At 37.3% G+C, this 26859-nt stretch overlaps 1 protein-coding gene across 2 annotated transcripts; it reads right to left on the bottom strand.

The window, feature by feature from the left end:
- Positions 1–7: 7 nt before the first annotated feature.
- Positions 8–26336, bottom strand: GDA (guanine deaminase). Of its 2 annotated transcripts, XM_054002406.1 has the most exons (14): positions 25606–25899; positions 20572–20660; positions 18779–18950; positions 16220–16307; positions 14864–14969; positions 12064–12091; positions 10092–10199; positions 9506–9613; positions 7270–7367; positions 6676–6743; positions 6075–6221; positions 3755–3873; positions 2881–2908; positions 8–2162 (listed from the first exon to the last, which is right to left on the bottom strand). In XM_054002406.1, the coding sequence occupies exons 1-14, from the start codon at positions 25726–25728 to the stop codon at positions 2092–2094; spliced, it is 1353 nt and encodes a 450-aa protein (XP_053858381.1). In that variant the 5' UTR covers positions 25729–25899; the 3' UTR covers positions 8–2091. The 2 variants fall into 2 exon arrangements, with proteins under 2 accessions (XP_053858381.1, XP_053858382.1); XM_054002407.1 differs by lacking the exon at positions 10092–10199 and having other exon boundaries at positions 25606–26336.
- Positions 26337–26859: the final 523 nt, after the last annotated feature.

Below are 26859 nucleotides of genomic sequence, written 5' to 3'. Positions count from 1 at the left end.
CTACCACTAAAATAAAAGCATTGATTTAATTCATAGCTCTGAAGGCAAAGAAGTAGGGCACTAGCATACATTGTACACAAGGCTGTGTGAACTTTCTTCACCACAGGAAAGCCAAAGCTGAAAACCATGTAATTCCCTAAAAATAGTTTCAAACATTAACTGGGAGGATTAAAACATGTGTCTCACAGTTCTTTGGTTTTGAAATGTGAAATTTGGTCAATTAAATTCATGTCAAAATTCATGAGAAAAAATGTCCCTGAATCAGGAAAGCAAGTTAAAGAGCTGAAGGTTGTTATTTGCTGAACAAGTGTGCTACTGTGTAGGTGATTGGGACACATGAAAAACACAATGGTTGAGAAAACACCCTGATGGAATGTGTAAATCTTAATCCTTAGATCTTGACTCCTAAAGCCTTAGAAGTCTTGGAACATAGTGGGTAGGAAGGCTGTACCTCAGCATGCAGTGGCAGCAACCAGGAAGATACCTCTGCCAGCTCTCAGAGAGTGGCTGCATCCAGGTGATGTCTGCAAGACACCTCCTGGTTATTCCCTGCTGTTTGGTACAGCCCCTCAGCTTTGGCAAAAAAACCACATTGAACAGACTGTACTGCTTTAAGTGCCCAAATTAACTGTTACACTTCCCCTTGACACTATGCTGTCTCATGTAGGCATAATCATAACAATACATAAGCTCTGAAAATTCTTTTAAAATCAGAACATTATGAGTGGCATTGGCCAAGCACTCTCTCTGAAGTAGACATGAAGTGAAACTTTGGTGCAGTGACCTCCCTTGTTTTGTGAACAGAGGTAAGTCCTATATCCCCAGGCAGTGAGATAAAAGTGCAAAACAAGGCTTAGTGAAATCAAATAAGTTTGAAGTATGCCTTAAAACGATATTCAACACATGTTTACAGTATCTAAATACAATATTGGTCTCTAATGACCCTGAAATTAAAGCTTACATTCTTTGTGTTGCAAAAACATTAAAAAAAAAAAGAGCCATTTTAGGAAAGGAAGTAGGAAGTCACATAGATTTACCAAAAAAAAAAAAAAAAACAAAAAAACAATAAGGGCGTATTTTTTTTACCTGGAATCCTGGAATTGTACAGGGCTGTAATTATGCCACATTGAAAAACATAAAAAGCACAGTAAAGATTAGCTGCTTTCTTCGTGATGATTTTCACCTCGAGTCAAAAGTGGTAATGGCCAGAACGAGACCATTTCTCTTGGAAATTTTTAAATACATTCGCTTCCCTTACAGAAAGGAGAAAGGATATCTTCATATCATCCTGTCTGAACAGTCAGGAGCAAATGAGTTTGGGAAGATTCTGCAGGATGCTGAACTAAATTAAGCACTCCCTCTAGTCCAGAAAACCCTCTTAATTTGTTTGCCTTTGTGATATCTTAGTGCCTGCTTCTAATTTAACAGAAGTTTCATTCAGCCATCACTAAGATCAAAGTAATTCAATGGAATGTCTGACTACAAATGACAATTCTACACTTTTAAGTGAAGACCCTTATTTATTTATAAACACACACTCCTGACTTAACTCGTCTTAAAAAAATGTTTTAAATTTTTTTTTTAAAGCTCATACGAAAAACTGAAAACTACATTCTCCAAAAGGACACTGATTTTTTCCATACTTGATAATAATATTATGGAAATTGCATTCTTCCATGATATTCATTACCTGGAAAATCAATTTACAAGCACCGGGGGTTTTTTTTAAATGCCTATAGAAAATGAGCATCTGATTGTTCCACATAATGCTTCCTATACTATTATTAAACAGAGCAGCAGGTGCCCTCTTTAAATAAGGTATTTATCAAATACCCTATCAATGCACAAATGCTATTTTTATAAAGAAATTTAAATAGCCATTCCCTCTACAACTGTGAAAATTTCAGTATAGTAATTCTTGAAAGGTCTAGCAAAATTTTCAATGTATGCAAATTTTCAATGTATGCAAGAGATTTTAACATTATCCAAAAGTGAGGTGTCATTCCTGATGATCAGGCACTGTGTTTAATCAATCTTTTCCAAATTAGATGCAGAATGACCAGCAGAGTATTTTGCAAACAGAAAATGGATTTATACAGAGCTTGAAAAAGGAACCACTTGCTTTCCAGCCACATACACTTCAGAAATATTCCGATCATCACCTGAAATAACATGGTCAAAACTGAGATTTGCACATAAATACAAACACTGATTTAATTAATGACAATTATGCAGTCTACAAAAACTGTTTTGGAACACATTACTTGCAGCAATCATTTCCTAGAACTTAGAAAGTCCATTTGGAGAGAAATAGTCAAGGCTACCACAAAAACTAATAAATATTTTAGCAACACACGTGTTTAAAAAAAATAAACATAGCATTCAGCTGCTGCAATAGTGTCATAGATTTTCTATATATTCAGTAGATCCAAACCCCAAAAAATATTACATATCTGTACAGAAAATTATTTGATGCACAGTATCTGAATTGGCTTGGGAACCAGCCATCAAGAAAGCTGGTGTGACCCAGAAATCACCTCAGAAAGGCAAAAGTCTCATTACAGCATGACACAGCCGCAGCCACAGTTGGCACCAGGCACCTCAACATCACAACACAGCAGCAGCGCAGCCCTGGTGTGGACACTGCCCGGACATATTTACAAACAATTATAAACCAGTTTTTATTTATTAATGTCAAATATTAATGCTAATTATTTGGGACATGTTAATGTTCATATAAGATTCGAATAAACATATTTAATTACTGCAAACAAATGTATACTTACTTATGTAAAATTAATTTATTATTAACCCCAACATTAATTTAGACATTTGATGTAGGAAATGAGAATTCAACTTGAGCTGAAAATCAAAACATACCTAGATACAGGAACTTCTGGAGAGTGTCCTTTAAAAAAATGGGAGAAAACAAATTCAGAAAGCAGTATCTGCTGTCCCGGATCATAATCATTTGAAGCTTGAAAGAACTGATAAAAACACTTCTCCTAAATATTCCTAGTAACATTGAAATAAAAACTTAACATACATAATTTACTTTTTGAAAACAAGGCAAAATTTAAACTTTTGTAAAGTGCTAAGGACCAATAACTTAGCTTAAAAAGTTTAGATTTAAACTCTAAAAATAATTATTTTTACAGAACTGGAATTGTTTCCAGGCAGTCTGACCACATCTATAAATTCAAGTAACTGCTCTTAACTATCTTCTTTAGTCAGAGTAGGCTTTTGAATGAGAAGGTGTTTCCATACCATAAAACCAACACTGCTTTAATGTTAATATAAAAACTGTGCTTTTAACTCAAATTAGCCATCTTGAGTGCTTGCTTCATTTTGTAACAGAAATGTAGAAAAGGCAACCTAACCTTTCTCTGGGAAAAGGCTGTAATTTTTCAATCTGAACTCTAAGGATTGACTAAAAATAAATTGCTTATTCTTGGCTGCCATTTGTCACTGCAAATGCATAACTGTAATTGTCATCTTGGGCTAATAAAACTGGCATTAAAAATATTACAGGCATGTTTGCTCATAGTGTTATGGCACTGTCATTTGGGTCAGCAAGATTCTGAAGAAAAAAAAAAAAACATAGAAAACCTAGGCTGAAACACAGACAGCAGGGGTGTAGTACACCCCATTCCTGTCCCCAGAATCACTCTCAAGAGACCTTTTCTGTCTGTATCATGAGCCTTCCCCACATCACTTCCATTAATGTTTTGAGCATCAATCCTGTTCTGATTACCTCAAAATCATCAGCAGAGAACAAGTCAAAAGGGCTATCTGAAGCCTTCGTGTTGATTAGCAGTGCATCAAATTCTTTTCCCACCTGAAAGTTTCCAATCACATCATCCAGTCCTAGAGCTGAGGAAGAAAATAAGCTCATAAACACGTCTTCAGCACCAGCCTCCTTCCACCACGTAGAAGTACCTGGCAACTTACTTGAAATATTCATAACACAAACAAAAATTTAGATGATTACAAGGAAAAACTCAAAACCAAATTGTATAGTATGTTAGCACCTGAGCTCTTAAGAGACTTAAGAAACAATAGGTTATATTCCACAAACATTCAAACTCCAAACGGGGCAATGAAATTAAGTCAGAGAAACAGTAAAGCATATAATAACACTCACCTTGCTAAGGCAGTATTAGACTGCATTTTTTAAAAAAGTTTAAGCAATTTTGAAAGGTTATATAGATGTATTGCAATATTAATATATAGTAATATGCTAATAAAAGAGGTATCCAGTGAGCAATTGCAATTAGCAGGAAAAAAAGAATAATATGGTATGGAAAAATAATCATAGCCAGTCTGAAGGCCTCATACCTACCTGTATGGCTAGCCTCATGGTCTATTACTTAGCTTTATTTTTTCAAAGTTTCATTGTGCATGAAACTGCATGTCCTGAAAATGTACAAATTCATCTTCAGAGACTGGGTGCTTGCAAGTGCTCAGAATAACTAAAGAGAAGCCTTTGTACCTCTTTAGAAATAAATTAGAACCATTTTAAGTTATGGAAAGTATCTGTGAATTATTTTTTTTCCAATACTCTGAAATTAAGTCATCAAAGAGTATAATAACTGCAAATAATTTATTTGTTTTCAGATTGCACTGATAAAGGAAATTCAGTCTCGAAGTTACTTTAAGAAGTCATTGAAGTTTGTGAGTGGCAGAAATATCACACTATCTTAAAGACATTTAAACTACTACAAATTCTGAAATATTTTGATTACCTACTAGTTTCAACTAAAATGATCTTATGTTCCTTCACGTTTTTGAGCAGAATGCAATTTTTAGATTAAACACAAGAGGGTGATAAGTGTTTAGGAGCCTTAACAAAGCAAACTTAAAAAAAAAATCACTCATTTAAATTTCTGCTACTGAAATTTTCCCTTTCGGTATCAGGGCTACTGGAAGCTTGTAGAAGTGATTTATATTCTACCCTTAAAAGTGATTCAGTAAGGATAAAACAGCTTAAAATCTATATAAAAAACTAACACTTTACTAAGGAAATCTAATGTAGAAAAAGCACAAGACTAGCTGGGAAGGGAAACCACATATGAGTTTGGGATTTTTATAAGTCTTCCTTTCTGTGTCTCAGCTAATTTATTCTCACACTTTGTGGAATAGTATATATTGCAGGAAAAAGAATACTATTTGTTCCCTGCTCATCTTCTGTCTTCTCTATTTCCACCATTACACTCTCCAGGAATTCAAACACAGTTCTGAGAAGACCTGATTGGCGACATTTTCACTACATCTTTTAAGCTTCCATTAATAATACCCAATGGAGCTTTTTGGAAGCTACAGACAGGTTACACTGAGAAGATTTAGGACCAGTGCTTTAGAAGGTAGTGAGCTCATTTCTGCTAACTGAAACAATAATAGGTTTTCACTTTCGTGTGGATTTCCTCTCTGCTAAATCATACCAGTTCTGCTAGAACTTTTTTAATTGTATCTATTTTTATGTGCACACTGACTACAGCAAAAATGGTTCTCCAAAACTGGATAGCCCATATACTATATGATTGTATTCTGCAAATGCAACTGTGTTTTGAACAACCATGGTGAAAAGCCTGGTTTTCTGCTTTTCCCTGAGTGAGAAGTGATTTACATGATGTTTTGATTTGCAACAAACTGCCTCACTGACAGCTCAAAAAGCACAAGCAAAATTAGAAACTGATGACAAATAGAATGCATGACTTTACAGTAATTGCAGTTTTTCTTCTAGGTGATGATTGCTGAGAAAACAAATTTCCAGCTGGTACAATAAATAGACAAGCACTTACAGCCTTATGACTAAGAAGTCTGAGGATCTTTGCAAAGCAAATGTACAACCCTGAAAAGCCATTAAGATTTTGTTATTAAACTCTCAGCATTAATAGAGTATTCTTCTCTGAAAAGCCTATTATGCGTATGAGAATCGGAAGGATTACCTCTGCCTACCAGTTAGATTTCACTCTGGCACCAGAAAATCCGTGAATCTCCCATAAAGACATGGAGACATATAATCAAAGAGAGCTGTAGCTGTCTGTGTGCACACTAAAGAATTTTCTTCTTACCTTGGCTTCCTCCTAGAGTGGCTAGCTGAAAGGCTTCTTCAACAGTTAGTCCGGTTTCATTCACTTTATTGATCTGAAGGCTATTAGATGCCACCATTGTTTTCCTTATAGCATCAAGCATAGAAGCTGAATATCCACCTGCAACATCTAAAAGGGATCAGAGCCTTAGGTTACAAGCTTTGGGTATAATTCTCTATGTTAAATTTCTATAAGTTTTAATTCAAAGTTAGGAAGCAACATACTTGTTGGGTAAACCCAACAAGTTATACAGTTAAGCACTGTCTCTGAAGGCATAATTCCCAATAAAGGTGTTCTCACACACAGTCAGGTGAATAGAACACAACACAAAAACAGAAACCTGAAAAGTTGATGTTCAAGCCCTGTTTAAGGTCACAACAGCAACAAAAACTCTTCATTAATTTTTTGAATTTGTTTTAAAACAGTTTTGGACCAACCCTAGATTTCAATAGTCTAGACTTCCTTAGGTGGAGAAAACAAAGGAGGATCAAAAGCTGGAGACATGCTTTTAAATATGAACAGGTGAATGTATCTTCCAAAGATACATTTCCAGAAGAAACCACTTTCAGAGGAAACTACTAACCTGTGCCAAGACCAAGCTTCACATTGTGTTCAAGAACCTTTTGCACATTTAAGACACCACTGCGCATCCTGGATTGGAAGAAGAAACATGTTCTGTGTGCTACATGCAGAAAAAGCTCAGGAAAAGCAGGGCTGCACAGCCATTTTATGATAAAGACTCTCCCTTAATTTGTACACAATTTGGTTTATTTATTCTGTCTGTACACCACGCAGTATCTCATGTCTACTCAATAGAAAGAAGATTTTATAGTCCATTTCCCCAAAACATTAGCAGATTTCAGTGGGAAGGGAGATGCCACTGACATCTACCACTGACAGAACAGTCAAAAGAAATAAATTTTTAGAAAATAAATATTTATATAGATATGGATATAGATACAATAACTAAACTGAAAGACCACAAATTGGTCTAGGGCTTGCTAGGCAGAAGTGGATAATGAATGGTCATGTTCAATTCAATATGTCATTTATGGTGTAATGAGGTATCATATAGCATCTATATCATAGCTTTGCAATGGTAGCATCGACTCAGGGTACTACACAAACAACAGCTTTATTTAATTGTACACCATTCCTATTTTTTTCTTTAACTTACGAAAAGTTAGAATTGGGGCAATGTGAAATTGCAGCTCCACGAAGACTAAAAAGTTTCAGCTCTTCTTCAGAAAGATGACAGGCATGTGCCATCACGGTCTAAAGAAAAAGAGAATCACAAATTTACTCAATATTTTGTGGCTATGAGGTTTGCTGCACTGCTTTAAATAGCCAAAAAGGACACTTTACCATTTTGTGAAATTAATGCACTTCTTGAATTAAGCTCTTAAAACCCACAAGGGAAAAACCGATTAACATCAGTGTGCCTGACATATCATTCCTTCAGCTTTTTTGCATTTTTTAAATATGAGAATACAGGGTACTTGCTCTTGCAGTGACTGCTGTGATGGAAGACAAAAGCAAGAACTTCCCAGTTGTCCTAGCACTGTAGCAAGCTTATAATTTATATTTTGTAGCTAACACAGAGATTAAGTACTGGGGCTAGGAATACATCAGATAAAACGGAAGATGCATGTACACTTAGCATGTTTCCTATTAGCTCTCTAAAGGTTTGCACCAGGGAAAGAGAGATTAAATATTCTTTATGTAACATATAATCTAATTTTTTACGCAACTGATAAATTACTTTTACTTTTTAGCTGACATAACTGACTTTAAAAATAAGTTCACAAGAAAAACATAGAAGTATATGATAGGATAATTTAATAGTGGATAAACCAATTATTCCCATACAAATCTAACTGGCGATACCTCATATGCCAAATGCCCACTGAAAGAGAGGAGCAAGAGCTCTGTTAGATCTTGCAATCTGCACATAAAATTGAGCATGGCACAGAGACTGCTTCCACTGAGCATCTCCTAATGGCACTGTACCACTCCCATCTCTACTCATCAAGATCAGTGTAGCTGAAAACACAGGAAGAATAGCCACGTCTTCAGATAAGGACCTACATATGGTAGCTACTGAAGCATATCCCTGCCAATCTGTACTGTTTTTAAAAGGAAAGAAACATTTCAGCAACAGCTCCAAAAAAAAAAGCCCTGCTTTTAAAACACTTTAAAAAATTGATTTGGTGTCTTAGTTTGAGTTGATGGGGAAACAATATCTGAGGTTCTGCTGCTATGCTTATGTTTAATAGAATCCTTTCTCAAATATCCAGGAGCTTGACTCCAGAAGACACCAGTAATCATGATTTTTCATTACCATTCTCACTTGTGTGCATACAAGTTACAGAATGAAGACCTGTGCTTTTGCAGCACAAATAATGCTCTTTAGAACACTTGCACACCAAATCAGCAAGCAAAGAACCATGTAAGAAAACAAAGGTTAATTCTGTGTACATACTTCTGTAATCCATATTGATTTCTCAGCAAAAAGGACAGTAAACAAGTAAACAAGTAATTTACTGGGATAAAATTTACTGGGATAAAAATTTCAAACACAGAAATGGCAACTCAATAGCTAATTCCCAGGGAGTCCCAGGGGCAGTCCCAGCTGCCCCTTGTGCGTCTGAAAATTCTCTCACAAATTTTTAAATGAACTTGACTGATGACTCTGATTGTAGTTGGGTTGTTCATATTTACTTTTGCATGGGCAGTCCACTATCTAATTAGTTGTGCTCTGAGTCTCCAGGCTGTAATTACTGTGGGCAGGTATATTACATTTGTCTCAACAGCATAAAGCTGTAATGAATTTCAATTCTTTGGGCTAGTGTGCCTCTCAAAGCTTGGTAAAATAAGCTGGTAAAATGAGGTGAGAGTGCTTTTGGATAGTCAGAGCAGTAAAGTGCACCTGTCTGCAAGTGAGGTTGATGTTTAGATTTCAACTTCTAAGGGCTGCTTCTCCATAGGAAGAAAATTAAGCTGGTTCTAACGTAACACCACAGAAGAAATCTTCAGGCAAACTGCAAAAACTGTATAACATCCTTGGAATATAAGGATAACTAGGTACTGTCCAGGAATTACCAGTTCCTACAATACCAACTTTATCTAGCTTTCTTCTAATCCTACTACCCTAATTCTCTTTGGAGCCTTTAGAAAATGAATCAGGGAGCATAAAATATGTTTATTTTTCACCTCCTCTAAAATACTTAGGAGCAGTGTGGCCTTGTTTAAAGATCCAACACCTCAACATAGAACATAAAACAAATTTACTTTTCCCCAGATGTCACTGACCTTGACAGAACAATTCAAATTTTTCATGTAAATACAGTAAACCATCACAATCTCTACATTAATTAATGTAAGTCATATCTGGGAAGTTTTTATGTGGCTACCTTGCTGTTTAGCAGCTTGTTTTTATCATACAGTTCTGTGTAATTCTGGTAGGCAGGAAACATGTTCTCCACAAGTTTGATTTCTTCCTCAGTCTCACTTATGTGACTCTGCAACAAGAAAATGCATAGATCAAGTCCTTTAAACAGCTTTGAACCTGACATTACAACTTTCTGACCAATCTACTAGTGCTAAATATACAATCATAAAAAATAATGCTATTAAAGCCTATCATTTGATCTAGTCCTTGCATCTCTTTTTTCATCAGACCTGAAGAAGTTTTCACAGGACCTAAAGAAGAAGCTCCATTTGCTCCTTAAAGGAACAAAGTGATATGAGATAGTACATATGTCCATCTCAGTAGTGTGGTGACACAATGAGCCCACTTCCAGTTTTAGGAAGATGTTGAAATAATAGATAAAATAATAAACAATGTTATTGTGAGGTGAAAGAGAGAACAAGCCTACAACAGAGCAAATGCTGACATCAGGGCAGCAGATATGTATTTCCTCCCAAAGGTGTCTTTAGATGTTCAGCATGCTGTCTGTCCATGCCACTTAAATGGCACACAGAGCTCTCAGAGCTTACCTGCACGTGGAGATTGTGGGCTTGTGCTAAATCCCCAAGGGCATTCAGCAAGTCCTCTGTGCAGGAGGGGCCAAAGCGAGGGGTTATTATAGGCTGTACTCTGGGATACTGAAAATAATAGAAGATGGGGTTTGTATTCTACATATATATTTCAGTAACCATAACTAAGGCTAGCATTTACATGACAATTACATTTTGTCTTCATTGCTTACTGCTTACTGCATCCTTGCCAACTCAAATTAAGCTGTATAGTCATTTCCTTGCTTTCATTAGACATCTCATTGCAGAAACAGAGAAGGAAAGTGGGGGTTTCTTACAACAATTTTAATGAACTTTATTAAAGAAATTGATTTTTTAGAACTTTCATCAAGTTACTGAAATTTTACCAGTCTTCAGTAGCACTGGATACTTTTTCCTATCTGCTGACAATCTAAATATGTAATGAGAAATAAGTCAGTTGAACGACCAGATTTTTTTCAGTCACACTTCTGTGACCATTGAAGATACAATGAAGCAAAATTGCAAGCTTCTGTAAAACCAAAGCCATTTTCTTGTTCAATCTTCTCTACTCGTATCAGCGACAAACCCCTAAACTCCTTAGATGGGAAGAACAGTCATATAATAAGATACACTATACTGTAGGAAACAGTGGAGAAGCCACTAAGAACTACAGAGGTTTACACCTTGCATCTCTAAATTAAAATTTTCCTAAAAAAATAGTCAGCAGGATTACAATTCTGTCACCAGTCAGAGACAAGCGTTTGGCATAAGCCAATAAGCAATAACTTAGACTGTAGTTCCTTGTATTATCTCCCAGAAAAAAAGGAGCTCAGGTCTTCGCAAATTAGCCAACTTACTCTAGTCATACACAGTTTAGGCATTACTCTAGTGATACATAGGGTTTAGGCATTAAAATCCAAGCAACTGCTCTTGAATATTTTCTGGTGGGATGTCAAAAGAAGCCACTTAAAATCAAAGGCTGATAAGTACTACTGTGTATAATTTTGGAGTGTAAACTTCTATCTTCACCACAGGAGTGTAAGCATGGATGTCTTTAGAAACACACTTTAACAGTGGCACTGACCCAAACCACTAATTTTATAGTGGATTAGTAACTTTACTGAAAAAAAACATGATTTCTGCTGGTGAGAAGTCCTTCAACTAGTCTGATGCTAGCCACTGGAGTCTTTTGCTAGCTCTTTCAGAACAGCAGGAGCCACGCTGAGGTGTACGGAACAATTCCAGGATAAATTCACCAGAAGCTGAACTTCAGAGCTGCAGCTCTACAGTGAAGTTAACTTTACCAGCATCAGGGAAAAAAGTAAAAGAGTTAAAGGATGTTCTCCACCTGATCTCCCAACAGCCCTCCAACCAAGAGATTCAAAAGCAAAACACAGCTAAACTTCCCCTCCAGGGGTTTATAAACAGACCAAAACCGATGGGCAGGCACAAACAGCCAGCCAATGGGATAACCTTAGGGGAGGAGTGAAGGGAGTGGTTTACATTGGGGTGGCTACGACTTAGGGAGAAACCAATTCGGAACATAGGGAGGGACTTGGAAGTAACCATTATCAGAGAACCCAGATTATGAAGCTGGGGTAAGACAAACAGTAACTGCAACATTAGTCTGTCTACTTCTATACTACAGAGTGATAAATTGAATTCCACCTTTCTTAACAAGAAAATAGTCCTTTCTAGGAAGCCAGGCTTTTCAAACTCAGTAGAGAAACACATAGAAACACATTGCTCTGCTCTGAGCACAGAAAACTGATTTTACACTGTTACAAGTACATTTCTCAACATGATTAGAAGAACATTTTCCAGAGTGATGATATCTGTCTATTACACACAAATATGTATATTTATTGATTTGACACTAAGACAACAGATTTGGATAGCAGGATTAATTTTTCATGTGCTCACACAGCATCTTCTGAATACGGAAGTGAATTCAATAAAGAGCACTACTTACTTTCTTTTCCAGTAGTTCTCTAACAAACCTGAAAAAGGGTAGAAATAAAGTTGCTATAAATCTGTCCTCTATGTTATAAATTATGAAAAAATATAAAAAATATATGCTTGGATACCCTGTTAAACATCTTAGACAGATCAATTTTTTTATAAAATGTTGAGCCAGATTTTCAGATCAAATAAAAAAAAAGGAACACAATGAAGTCAGCATAGTGACAACAAATTATGGTAGTTTTGAATTTTACTCTGAACATACAGACTATTGTTTTTTCATTGCAATATTTAGCATTAGACAAGCAACAATAATTCTGAGTTCTCCCTGAAAATCAAACACATGCTACATTAAATGAATTGAAAACTTAATTATAACCTACAGCTGCAACATTGAAGAAAAAACAAACAAAACTTAAATTTGTCTGTCCATGAATTCAAATTGCAGTGTTAAAACCTTTTCAAATCCAAATTTTAAAAGATGCAGCAACATCTTACATCTTACAGGGGATGCATATATCCTCTTTCACTTAAAGAACCCTTGATTTTTTTGGAAATGCTTATATTAATGTTAGCGTATAGACACTCTACCTTCCAGAAATCCAATAATAAATAAAATGCTACCTCAGACCTCTACAAAAAAGCCCAAGCAGTCACTACGGATAATGCAGATTAGCAAACTAAACTTCCTCCTACTTTGGAAGGAGGAAATTTTTTGAAAGCCCATTTGTTCAGTATATGTAAGTGACATGTGAATGACAGTTTGAGATGCTTTCTGGATAGGATCTCTGTAAATTTTTTATGTCATAGTTCATAGTAAGAGAACTGTGTAATTTTGATCACAACACATGCTGTATCAATTTTTTCAAATTACTTCAGAGGGAAAAGAAAATTATGCTAGAGGCTACATTCACAGCCCTGAAGCTCACGCTAGATCACCAGATGGAAATGAGAAACCTGAGTTCAACTTCTGCAATGACCAAAGGAGTTTGAGCCCACCACTGTCTAACATTGAGAGCTAAAATGCCATGTGAATTAGCTATCATCTACCTGTTTTTCCTCTTACCAATTAACCTGATATAACAAAATATGCACTTGAGCAGAAGCTTTAACAGAAATATAATGCCCAGTTGACAAGCCAAAATTTCAATGTTTCTCACATTCTTTGAACAGCGTGAGCTGTATCAAAACTGATGAAATGTGATTAAATATGTTTTGCAAATATAGCCTACAGTTTGTTGGCTTATGTACTTCTCTATGAGGAAAGAAGCTCAACTTCAAATCACTGTCTTCTGTAGCAGAACAGACTTGAATATAGGTTCTCATCTTTGCAGCTGACTATAACTAATAATACCATATATGGTAATCTAGAGTTCAATTCCCTAACTTTTTATTAAATCCTCTTTGACAAAGAATGTTAGATTCAAATTCTTGACAAATTTAAATCTAATATATGAAGTACTTGGAATTGTATCTTATTTCCATGCATACAATATAAATATTTCTGAATGTTAATTCTAAGTAACTGAAATGAGTGTAGTCCATTTTCTGACAGTGTAACAGATCACATTTCTTAGATTCTTAAAAAAACCAAGCAACAAAAACCCAACTAACATGTTACCCTTTTCATGAAACAGTTTTTTCGCCCTTCTGCAATTGTATTGCTGTGATTCGGGTAAGTACTCCAGATTCATGCCAAGAAGCTCACAGCCCTAATCCCTAGACAGCTAGGAAGTACTTGTGGCAACCTCTCACCCAAAGTTGAGAAATATTTCTTATTACACAATCGAAAAGGAATGAGTTGGAGGCACAAGACAGATATTTAAAAGAAAGCTATTTAGATCCTTCTGAAGCTTTTAAAACTATCAGAACAGGAAGTTCTGCTTCTTTCAGGCCCATTTGGCAGGACTTGCACCATAATATGGAAGCTGGGGATTTACATAGAGGGAAACAAATGTTAGAAGAGTGAAGGTAACTAATACTGCATGTTTTAAAATTTTCTTTAAATATAAACACCATTAGAAATACACAACCATTTCTAACTTTTATTGTTATGCCTTTAGCATGATTTGTAAAAACAAGGTAGCAACCTCACACAAGCGCCAAAAGATATTTATATTACTCTTAGGGGTTTTCTCTTTCAGCATGACATCTGAAACATTTAGGTAAGTAAATAGATAGTCCAATGAGAAGAGCTGTATGTCTGCTTAACTGTTTTCTGAGCATGGGTGCAAAAGACAAGAGAAACATGATAATAAGCTTCCATAATGCAGTCTTGGCTCTCCTCCGCTACAGACATTGCCTTCATTTGATTCTCCTTCATTCTCTCAGCTGCATATTGGAGTACTTTGACTGGTGCTGTGATGGAGAAGAGATGTTTAAAATGGGATATATGAAAGCTGAGCTCTACAATTTGAATAAAGCCTTAACCTAAGTGGTGGAAGGAAATAGCTTAGAAGTTAATGGGGATGAAGGAACTGGCTGCCACCTCACTATTGTATGTCAGGTCCCATGACCTCCACACACACAACTGTGAAAGGGAAAAGAGGCAGCAGAAAACACACATATCCTCTCAAACCCTAGATCTGTGGTTTCTCCCTCTCTTTGGAAAAGCCAGAGAGATGCTACTTGGGCTGTGCAGCAACTTTTGCAGGAATTGCCAGGACTGTAGGGGACAGTACTGTTGGAAGAAAAAAACCTGTTGCTAATAAATTCACACCTGTAAGTACTTAGACAGATTCACATTCACTTTTCAGATGTATGAAAAAATCTTATTTTAAAAGGTTATGCCATCAATTTTATCATTTTACCTTTCTGTCTCTTGGACAGAGTCAGCAGTAATCTCTTTGTATTGTGGCACACTGTCATTCACATCCATGCAGACTTTCCCAACAAATGCTCGTTGACCAAATTTATCTGTTGAGATGCATTAGAATATAAATCTCAGACTCACTGCTTCTCAGAAACCATTACCAAAGTTTGCACTGAAATAAAAAAATGAAGTCCACCCCACCCAGCTCCATTTAGAATGACCCGAATTTATGTTCCCATCTTGTCTCTAAGTTAGGATCATTCATGTGACTTTTAAGGATAAAAAGAAAAGACGAAATAAGGAAACAAACAACATTAAATAGGAGCTGTCTTCCACATTAATACTCAACTTTATAAATAAGAACTAGATTACTATAGTTCAACCACAACCAGAATTCTTAATGGTAGTCTATGAAGAAGGCTGTGACACAAAGCATGAGAAACAAGCATCAAAATGCAGTAGCTGTAGTAGATGGCTACCTGAAGATGAGAGATGGCATAAAGATCTCAGCAAACCATCTCCCCTTTTGCTAACAGGAAAAGATTGCTAACAGGCCTCCCCACATGCACTTAGAGTGAGAAATTTCCAGATCTATTCTAGCCTCTTTCTTGAGACTTACCCATGCTAGATGAATAAACCAGAACTCATGTGTAAAACATGCGTATAATATCCAGTTCTTGGCTGTCAAACATGTTTTTAAATCAGATCTCTTTGTCTACTTTAACTATTTGAGTTGTTTAATATAATGACTTCAAAATTTTCCTAATAAATCAGAAAGACTAGCTAATTTTTTATGAAATTTGAGGTTCTTATTAAATTTCTCTGCTTTATGAGCTGTCTGAGCCTTGAGAATTCCTGCAAGAACTACAATAATTTCAAACAACAGGCATTTGTAACTATGAACAGAAGGGAAGGATAAGATTCTGATGCAGCCTCCACTTCTCTGATTTCAGAGGATGTGTGAAGATTTTTTAGACTGATTATCAGATGAAATCTCAGTGTATCAGGAAATTAATGTACTGACTGGGCCTTCTGTCATTCAGTTCTTTTAAACATCAAAAAACAAAAGGTTAGAAAAAGCAGAGGGCTGCACCTGAAGAACAAGTCCAGCAGACCTAATTCAAGCTCAGCCAGCAGCAGATTTGGGAATAAGGAGAGAAGGAGTAGCAACCGTAGGATAGAAGTGTTAAGTGAATATGGGTAACAGGTAGGGTTTGGAGACACAGTGTGACAGGTACAATGAATAAAAAACAAATTAGGAGAAAGACAGATTCCAAGCTAGCCTAAACTCCTAAACATTGTTTCCTTCAACTAAAGATCCACACAATCCTTCAAAATTCACTGTTAGACTTACCTATAATATCAGCAAGAAGAAGGGAACTATCTGTGTGAATTGTTGCAAAGTAGCAAGCTGTAGTCGTGCCATTCTTTAGAGTTCGTCTCTAAAAAAAGAAGTCAGTTTCAACTATCAGGGAAAAAAAACAGTAAAGCTGGCAAAATGCAGAACAGAAAGTCTCATTTCAAAGTGCAAGAACATTTAGTTATTGTGAAATTTTGCAGTGAAGTGGGAAGGTAAAAATATAGATTTTTAATTTCATAAAAGCTTTTTTAAGTCTGAGGGTTAATAAATACAAAAAACTCCTCACAAAATTTTTGCAGTGGCTAAACCCATAGAAACCAGTCTTTATTCCTTTCCCCAAACTGGCAATGCTCCAACTTATATTTAGAAATACAAACAACTAGTAATTTTTATTATTTCCTAGTTAGGAAAGGTTCTTCAATTTTCATGGTGAAGCACTGTTTATCCAGTGTTAGCAAAGCAAGGCTTTTGGGGAACATGGTGGTTTTCTTTTAGCAACCTGATCTAGCTAGAAAAACAAGTCAGGTTTTCATGTATCAAAAACCTTTGTTGTCCCTAATTACCAAATATCAAACTTAACTGTAAAAGTAAACTGAGCAAAACTGCTCAGACTATGAGCTAATTACTTATCTAATATACCATTTGAAAGGAAATCCCCAAATTACTTTTGGGGAACATAATAGTAAATTACCAGGTATTTTAGTAACATTAATTCATGATGAAATTTGTAGCTTCTCTTGTCCTTGGGACTGATGCAAACTATGTTGACCACTTATCCAACATACAGGCATAAACTATACTTTTGGGTTCTGGCTGTCTAGTTATTTGAGAATTTTCTTTTTTTTTTTTTTTTTTTTAATGAGACAAAAGGTTGGACATCCCACACAATGTTTGGAGGAAGGCTAGAGTTAATTATTTGACAAACATGAAGCCAAGCTCTGTCTTTTCCTTACAATATTCAAATGAAAATCTTTAAAAGTTCCAAAAAATGTCTCAAAAATAGCCATGTCATTACGGAGACAAGGTACTTTGTCCTTCCTAGCTTTTAAAATTCAGTATTCTCTACTTCTGAAATCCTAACAACGTTGTTAAAGTAAATCTAAAACCATTCTGTTTCCAAATCATCAGCACAAAGAGGAGGTTCCAGCTAAAAGCAGGAAAATTTCAACTAAATTGTTTCTTTTGCTGAGTATAGAAGGTGTTTGTTGGAAATGGGACTTTGATTTGAAAAAATCCACTGTTTTTTCATTACAACTTCATAAGCACAATGATACTTATGAAAAAATATATGCTCCATGAAAGTTTAGTTCTGTTTCTAACAGATGAAGGTTATAATTGGCCCCATAAAACACTGCAGAGTGACTGGTATTCTGTATCTTCTGTGGGTGAAGACATTTTCTTGACCTTGTTCTTTTTGATTCACATGGGGAGAGCCTAACTGTGGTGTTCAGGCTCCCACAGCTAACTTCAACCTCTCTCTGGCAGCTCTTTTCCAGACAATACTGTAACATACCTTGCAGGGTGCGGTCTTTAGATATGCTGGGGTCGTGCAGCCTGCACTGCAACAGTGTTGGGGCACACAGCTCAAAGGTGAGGTCACTTCTATGTTTTAAGCACTTGAAGGCATGTGTGCTTGTCACTAGAGCTTATGACCAGGCTGCTTCTGCATGCTTTTATCATGGCAGATGGCAGAAAGGAATTTCTTTTGAAATTTGTGTGGCAAGGAACAGCATAACTATTTATTTCAGTTTTGTTATTATATTGACAACAGATGCTGCCAGGGTAATAGACAAATGCAAGGCAAATTATGCTGGCCAAATAATTTAATCTGTTGAAAATATTTCAGTCCACATATTAAAGGATAAATTTGTTATAGGACAGAACTAGTATTCTGCAATATGACCTAGCTGCTTGTTGTCCATGCAGTGGATCTTAAAGACTTTATAATGCTCAGAACCGTCTAACTCAAACATAGTATTTCTTTGACCCACAATACCACTGAGAGATTCCTTCTAAAACCCCTGCAGTGAAAGACATTCTCACTATAAAGACCTCAGCAGCAGCAATGTCTTCCTTTACTACTCCAGAACACCCCAGAATTGTCATCTATCAGAAGTATCTTCTCTTTCATGTGGTTTTTGTAGATGGTGAGTTTATAATAGAGGATTTTTGTGCAAGAAAGGAAACATCTCCTGAATTATTTTTTTTTTTACTATGCTTGGTTATTGCTGCATTGAGGTTGTCTGCACCTGCTAGCTGTACTAATTCTGAGCAGATTAGTTGTTGTAGATTAGTCATTGGTCATTATATTCAGAAAAGGTGATAAACAGTTCATTGTTAACCTTGTGATTAAATTAATTCTATTGCCAGCAGCAACAGAACAAGACTGTAACTAGTATCAGAAAATCTTGACTAGCAATTAGAACAGTGGCTTTATGTGGTTTCCACGACAGTAAAACATTCTCTACTCTTTCTGCTGACCTTCTGAGAACATGCCTATATTACACGAAAATGAATGTTGTCAAGTAGGTAAATGTTGTTTGCAGGACTTACAACAACTCTGGTGTACACTTCTTCTGCAAAACCACTGTCCTGGTATTTGGCTTCAGTTGGGAATGTGTAGGCAGTCAACCACTGCAAAAGAGGCAGGTCTATTCTTGTACCGGTAAATGAATACTGAGGAGCATGAATATGTGTATCAACGAATCCTGGCATGAAGAATTCACTAAGGAAAGAAAATAAAATTGTAATAATCCAAAATGCCTCAAAATTCTCTATAGTAATTAGTTTTGTTTTAAAGAATATACTTGATAAAAATCCACCAGAATAAATGGCAAGTACAGATTAATCTGTCTCTTCCAGCGTCAGCCTATTAACTCCTGCTGTACCTCTACCCATACCCATATTTTGGTATGAAGCAGTTGAGTTATCATTTACACTGCAAAATACGTATATCTAACTGTGAGAAAAACTGTATAAGAGCATGATTAATCTAATTATCTCTAATATTGACCTACCCTAAATGCCAACAAACAAAGGGGAACTGACTTCACAATAGCTAAAATTATTCCACTATAGAATCCACCTGAAAAAGATATTTGTACAGTCTTGTTTCCTACTATGAAGATATATGGAATGGCTCCAGCTTCCAGACCATTATATCTACAAAATGTGACTTTCTATATGTGACTTTCTAGTTTTCTTCTATATTATTTATATGTCTATATAGAGATATAAAATCAATTAATTTCAAGGCTTAATGGAAGAACAGACACTGTGTCTAAAAATGCAGACACAGACACTCGTGAAAAAAGCTCTGCTCAATATCTTGACAGGAAAGGCATATTTACAATGTAACTGTAAAACTATATATTGTCATGTAATGTTCATGCAATAACAGGAATGAATATATCGACATTACTAGAAAGCTACTATGGCTATTTTGTTTTGTGCTGAACTCCTTACTGCATAACATTTCTCTCACTCCTCTTTCCGTCTCCCTGACTACTGAATGAACTGAATTTTGTCTCTTTTTAACTCCCCTTCTTTCTGTTTTCTTGCAGTCTATAAATGCTGAAAATCTTCCTCAGTCTGATTCATATTCACAGCACCTTCCATTTTCCTCAGGCTATTTCAAGTGAAGAAAATATCTGATTACTCATATATACTGTATGATTAGCCTTTCATCAAAGCATAAGTTTTTTAACAATTGATTACTAGAGGATAGTTTTAGCTCTCAATTATAAGTCACAAGTCGTTTACAGTTTGCTACTACATGCAAATCATAGTCCAAAACATTTTCACAGAGTCCAAAACTTTTTCACTTCACCATAAAGTTGAAGGATTTCATTGGATGAAGAAAAAATAAATGCTCCAGCTGCAGTATAATGAGAAATCAAAAGCTCTGTGTTTAGAGGGTTTAAATCTTCTAATTGTATTAATTTTTATTATACAATGTGTCAAAGTCCAAGCAAATGAATTTCATATCTGCAGTGTCAGTGTTACCTACATTTACCACATATAGACTTTCATGGTAGGCACAGACCACTGCTAACAAAATGGATATAAAATGTAATCTCAAGAAAGAATGGCACTTACTTCTCTGAGCACGGAAGTGATTATGCGTGAAAATTAAATATGGCATTTTGTTCTGTGCAGCATACATCAGCCAGCACAATCCAGCCATGTCTGCAATCCCAAACCAAGGAATGGAATTTTGGCCATTAATTGTATAGGCATCATATAGGTTTAATGTGCTTCCTGTCAAAATGTATTCCAAAGACTTGCTTTACCTCACTCAAAGAATAAACTGAATTTGCTGTAGCTAATCTTAACAAAACACATACTGTTTACTCAGTTGTCTTATGTCAGATGTTTTGAACCCCCACGTCTTAGCCAGTTGCTCTAGCTGATCAGTTTGTTCCACAAACACAATCTAAAAAGAAGAAAACATAGTTAAGTACCTTAAGCGTGCATCCCACATCAGCTTTATGTGAATGCAAGACAAGTTATATCTTAAAACCAATTTTACACACTTACTACAGTGCTGTTAGGTTTGCATTGAGACACTTGTTCTTCCTGACTATCAAGCATGACATTGAAATACCTTCTCATAATCCAGTGAATAACCGCACCCACCTCATAATTTGTCATAAAACAATTAATTCCTTCTCAGGTAATACACAGGCAAAACAGCACAGACCTTAGTGTTCCGTAATGTAGTATCATGCTAGCAGCACAGTCACTTGTAAAGAGGTGTATAACAAACTTACAGGAATGCAGGTACAGTATTCACAATCAGAGGGGTCAAATTACCTGCTTTGCCTATGATGAGAAAATAAATTGAAGGGGAAAATGTGGATAATATTTTCATTTTACAGAATGGGCTAAAAGGATGATGATATCTTTGTTTATTTCAAAATAAAACACTACAATCTTGAGCCAAACTCAACCCCATTTGACTCCTAGAGAACATAGACTCTATTGATGATGACTTGCTGTTTCCTAGTCAGTATTTTAGCACATTTCCCATTTATTTTTAAATTCCATGATATTTTAATGTACAAGATGACTCTCAACTCTTTGATTCTCTGGTCTATCACTAGTAGGTATGACAGCTCCCCAGGAAACAGAGACTGTGGAGCCTAGGAACTGCAATGCCCACTATAGATCCATGTGGGATCCAAGTTTCCTCAACACTTGACAATTTAGAGGACTTGAAAGTCTCCCCTGGCCAAAGACTGCCTATCTGAGCTTACAGAAATTCCTGCCTCTGACCACAGCCTCTGCCAGAAACTAATTCATCGTCTTCTAACTCCCTTGGTGTAAGAGCTCGTTCCCCTAAGTTCAAGGGAATACTTTTTCTGCTACCAGTATCCTTCTGCTCCTGGGATGATGTCCACACTGAGGGCCTGTATCACCCTCATGACAGCATTTTTTAGGGCATCAGTTAAAAAGAAAAACAAAACCACATTACAAAAGGCAAGACTTAGTACTTGTAAAATGGCAATAGGAAAAAACTTAGGAGAAAGAGCAAGAGGACTGAAAAAAAGCATTGTTTAGCACTTATTTGCATGCCATTTTTAATGTGTATGCTTCTTTTGCATAGAAATTTACCATTTTCTGTTTTTTCCATAGACGAAAATAAGCAAAGCTGCTAAACTGTAAATGCTGCTAAATTGTAGACAAAAAGTTATTGGCTGCCTCGTCTTATAAATTAATTATGGTTGGTATGATTTATATTGTTTAAAGAGCAGATGTTTTACATTTTAAGTCAGAAAAAATATTAAAATAATGCCATATAAATAAATACCACACTAGCAAAAATTGTAAGATTGTAGTATTCCATTAATAGTTGACAGAAATAGTATTGTCCTCCATGCGAAGAGGAATACATCCAACTTAATTTAACTGCAGAAGGCTTGGAATACAGACCTACTGAAATATCTGATGTGCAATAAAGAAAACGTCATTCAGATATTGAAGTCAAAATGGATGCAGAATGAGCAGTGTTAGAGCTTCTGTGGGGGGTGAAGGGTGAAGAGGGAGGGAAACAGAGAGAGAGAAAAGCATGAAACACCAGATGAGAATTCTGGAAACAGGCGTTGCCATGGAAAAGCAGTGGCTGTTATGTACTCTTAGGGTGCAGAAAAATAAAATACCTAAATCATGGAAAAATGAAGAAAATATGTTTCAAGGAAGCTGGATACATGAAATCAATTCTCAATTGACAGCTGGTCTATTATGGTTGAATTAGACTATGGGTAAATCAACAAGACATCTATATTTTTTTCAAACAAACTTCCCAGTAGAATTCCTTAGTCAGCCAAGAGTTGTTCCCCATTGCTTTAGGATGCATTTCTGGTGCTGAATGCTTTAAGCTCTTTGAGATCGTATGCTTGGATATTTGTTCCAGTATTTGCTTGTGCATTCAAGATAACCAACTGGATGCACAGTTCTTTAAATTAGTTCTGCACCTCAACACTGTAGAAGCAAGAAGAAATTCTACAGCAGAGTCACTACAGTGTCAAGAGAAGTGCACAAGACTAAGAACTTCAGCTTTAAAGAAGTCAAGGAGAATAACTGGCACCTCAGGAAACGTATATCACAAAACCCAGAATTAGTGGCTGCTAACCCCATTGTACAAACACTTCCATAAGTTCTCATGCGTTACTCATGTAATGGGGCTAAAACATCCAAAGATCAGGGGTAAAGCTCTCCCAACACTTGTGACTAATTCAGGCCTTTTGTATACCAAGTGATGTCCAAAGCTCTTCCATTAAAGCATAGCTGGTCAACTAAACCGTGCATCAACCCTGATGCAGCAAACCCTGAGTGCCTTCAAACAGTGCAAATATTACACTAACAAGAAAATGGAAAGTGAATTTTACTGGCTGAAGAAACACGGTTTATTTGTATCCAACAGTGCCTGGCTATGACATTCAGAGGTGAACATGAGAAGGAGTCTATCCCTCTTTCCCCTCCCACATGCTCTCCTCCCTGCCTTTTCCCACAGTTATTAAATGACTTCTGCAATTAGAGACATGATGCCTATTGTTTGCTTAGTTCCCAAAACTGGAATGTGAAGCTAAATGACAGATAACACTTGCTAGATGCAGCTGCTAAAGGAACTGCCCAGCCCACTGAGAAAGAGGAAGCAATGAACTCCAGATGTACTCCTTCCTCTTTGTACAGCTGACATGTGACACTCACTGTACCAAATGGCTTAAATCAAACATTATGTTTAAAATCCTTATTCCGCAACTCTTGCTGTTTTCATGACTTCCATAAGGGCTTTTAGCATAATATTTTTTCTATTTACTTAATATTCTACTCACCTAGGATAATTACACCAACATTTCAATAACATCTCACATTTTGCACCTATGTCTGTTTTCTTTACTCTGAGGAATGCTGGTCTTTCTCTTTGCTGTTCCTCAAGGGAGACACTACATTGCTCTGCAAACCACTCAGTTAAACATTGGTCCTTACTTTGCTAACTTGATGATAAATTGGGGTTTTATATCAAAAGCAATGCTTTTCTTCATAAAACTTAGTTTTCATCTGGGGCAAAGCAGAGAGATGACATTTTACATCCCTTGGAGGACATGCAGGGACTCACACTGCAAAACAGAACTCAGTTGCTCATACAAGCTCTGACACACAGTGTCTGAGACCATGCAAAATTTTTCCATGATAGAGTCAGCAACATGAGACAAAAGAAGGATACCTGTTTAGTTAAATTTACATCTCTGGGAGGAAAACAGAAGCAATTTTGGTGTAAATTTGAAAAATAAAGGTAAGTAATTTTCTAACCACTATGTCTTTATTGAAAAGCCAACTCTTCTGTAATTCCAGTGGTTGTTCTGCATGAGGTTACATTATGAATAATAGGGAGAAAAGAGAGCATATGGCATACTCACTGTATCAGCCCCTGGAATATTAAAATGTCAGAATTTGTAATAAAAAGAGAATAAAATACAAGTGCTTGTCACTGTATTCTGGTGGGGATTTTATTTTAGGAAGATAGTTTTTTAATGGATTAAAAGGGGAAAATAAGCCTTCTGCCAATTTATGCAAGGAAAACAGGATACTGTGAATCCTTGTTCCCTAGGAAAAAGAGAGAGTAAGTGAGAGCACAGATCCCTAAGTGTAGCTTACTAAGATACCTATTTTTCAAGAAAATCACTAAAAAATCCTCATTTCATATGGATGCTGTGTAGAGACACTTTTCCAGAAACTGACATTAAAGAGAGTGGGATGAGGTATGAATTTCTGCCTTGTGCACCTAAGTTACACCAGCCAAACCTTTTTTCATTCTAATCTATTGTTTTAGTGAACACCAGCCGATATATAACTATGCAAGTTTTTACTCCACTCCTGTTCATCAAATACAGCTCCTCACAGACTTCAATACACCAATGCACCAGACTCCTCAACAGCTATAAAAGGACTGTCTTGAAACAGGCCCTCATGGACCTGTATGAATAGAGAAAATGCACACTGTTAGGGCTCAGACTGTGTTTTGCACATATTTCAAATGTTACTGAAGCCTGACAGACTGAAGCCTTTATTTAACCACAAGAAAGAAAACTACTTTTTCAGATTTCACATAGGGTGACCATATGTTAATGAGTCTACAAGAAATAACCAGTCTACTTGCACAACCTGCACTATGAAACTGAGCTTCAAGTGTGATAAGGGTTAAGGAAATGACATTGCTTCTCAGACAGACTCTCTCCTACATTATCAGTAAGTGCAATGCTTGTTTTAAGCTTGGTTCATACTACTGAAATGCCCAACATCACCATCTTTCTAACTCTATGGGTATATGCCATGGGGGGGGATTTTTGTGACAAGAAGACAAAAAGACCCTCATTTAGATGGCTGTGCAAAAAGATAGCTATTTTCACTATCACTGTTTAGATACCCTGAGAATAAAAAAACAGTCTGCGAAACTGAAAGAAAACAGAGAATCTGAAAGAATGCCAGATCTAGGCACGCTGCTGTTCCAGGAACACTCAGCACAGATTTATGCCAACTGCAGACTCGTGCCGAGGAGACCCTCCATCCCGGTTAACTCCAGCTCCTGCAAGTGCGAAATTCCTTCTCCGTGGCGCCTGCCCCGACAGACAGGAGTGCGAAAATGTTCCGCTTTCTCTCCACAGACCGGCGGAGCCGGCCCTACCTCTCGCCACCCCCAGACGCGGACTCGGGGTCGCAAAAGGTCATTGTCACCGCCTCTGGCGGACCCTGTAGCAGAGCGTGGCTCCCGGGGACCACCGCCCCCGCCGAGCGGACCGGGAGGGGCTGCCGGGCATCTCCCCCGCCGTCCGCACCGCACCGGCGTCCGCGACACCCCGCCCGAGCCCCCCACTCACTGTCCCGTTATCGTCCACCCCCAGAAGGTGTCCGTGGAGGATCTCCATCGGGGCGGAGGCGCTGGAATGCACGAAGGTCCCCTTGAAGACGTGGGCGAGCGGCGGGCGCTGCGGGGAGCTCATAGCGACGGCGTCGGGCTTGGCGGGCACGGGCTAGGAGCTGCCACCACACGGACTGCCTTTCCTCGGTGTCTCTCAGAGCCGCCGGCGGCTTCCGGGAGTTGTCGCCATTTCCCCACCCCCTGGTGACTTTCTTTACGGTGAATGGTTTCGGCACAAGGAGGGCGGGAGGCCGCACCGCCCCCTTTGTCTTCCCCCGGGCGGGCGGTGGACACGGGTGTCCGGGCGGTGCGCGGGGTGTCCCCCGAACCCTCGGCCTTCCCGCCGCTGATGCCGTCATCCCAAGGATGTGCTCTCCTCCGTGCAAGAGGAGCGAACGACAGGAGAGATGCCCGGTGGGTTTTAGGCTCCCTGTTTCTCCCTGGGAAGCAGTGAGAGATTCGACAATGTGTCTGGTAGTGTTTTACAAGTGTCTGGCAACTCGGCTTTGCAACCAACCTGCGGGCTGCAACCACTTGCAGAAATTTAATTTACAATAGGATTTGTAGTTTGGAAAAGACCTTTAAGACCTTCAAATGTCAGACTGTCCTATCTGTCCTTGGCCTCTGTGTTGGACATTAGAAGAGACATTAGGAGTAGAGAATAGAGCCAGCTGAGGTACCAGAACTTCCAGAAGCAGGCAGCCTCATTCAATGGATATGGTCTACAGGGGAAAAACAAAACAAAACAAAACAACCTCAGGAGAATGAAAGGCAGAGAAAAATTAATTTTGTTTACTCAGAGAAATGTGTCCCTGGAACAACAACAAGCTAAGTCAAAGTACATAATGAACACATGCTAAGAGGATCACTATTGAGAGTGTTGGACTAAGACTTAACAAAGGCAGAATTGTGTGGATCAAGGATAACACCATGAACATCCTCTGAATTAATGTTTGAAGTGACCTTTATTCATCAACTTTATTATCAAGTGACAAATGAGCTTGGCACCAAGGGCACTGACACTACCATTCTCAAGGCTGGATTGCAAAGTTTGTCATTACATGGTTTATCATTAAAAGACCTTTGCACTCCCCATTGTGCTGACACTATACAAATGCATGGCAGATTATCTTTCCTACAAACTCTCCAGACTAATAGTGGGAGGAAAGAGAAACACAGCAGGAAAGTGCAGAATAAATTTAATTTTAGTCTG

The sequence above is a fragment of the Vidua macroura genome, chromosome Z (assembly GCF_024509145.1).
Source record: "Vidua macroura isolate BioBank_ID:100142 chromosome Z, ASM2450914v1, whole genome shotgun sequence".
Taxonomy (NCBI): Eukaryota; Metazoa; Chordata; class Aves; order Passeriformes; family Viduidae; genus Vidua; species Vidua macroura.
Note: the sequence above shows the minus strand (reverse complement) of the source record. Positions and strands in the feature narration are given on the sequence as shown.

Excerpts from the sequence above, each read along its gene's own strand:
- GDA (XM_054002406.1), bottom strand. The coding sequence starts at position 25,728 with ATGAGCTCCCCGCAGCGCCCGCCGCTCGCCCACGTCTTCAAGGGGACC. Across the intron at positions 16,308-18,778 it reads AAGTGTACACCAGAGTTGTT|AGACGAACTCTAAAGAATGG; the intron begins GTAAGTCCTGCA and ends TTCTTTTTTTAG. Across the intron at positions 2,909-3,754 it reads TCTCTGCTGATGATTTTGAG|GACACTCTCCAGAAGTTCCT; the intron begins GTAATCAGAACA and ends ATTTTTTTAAAG.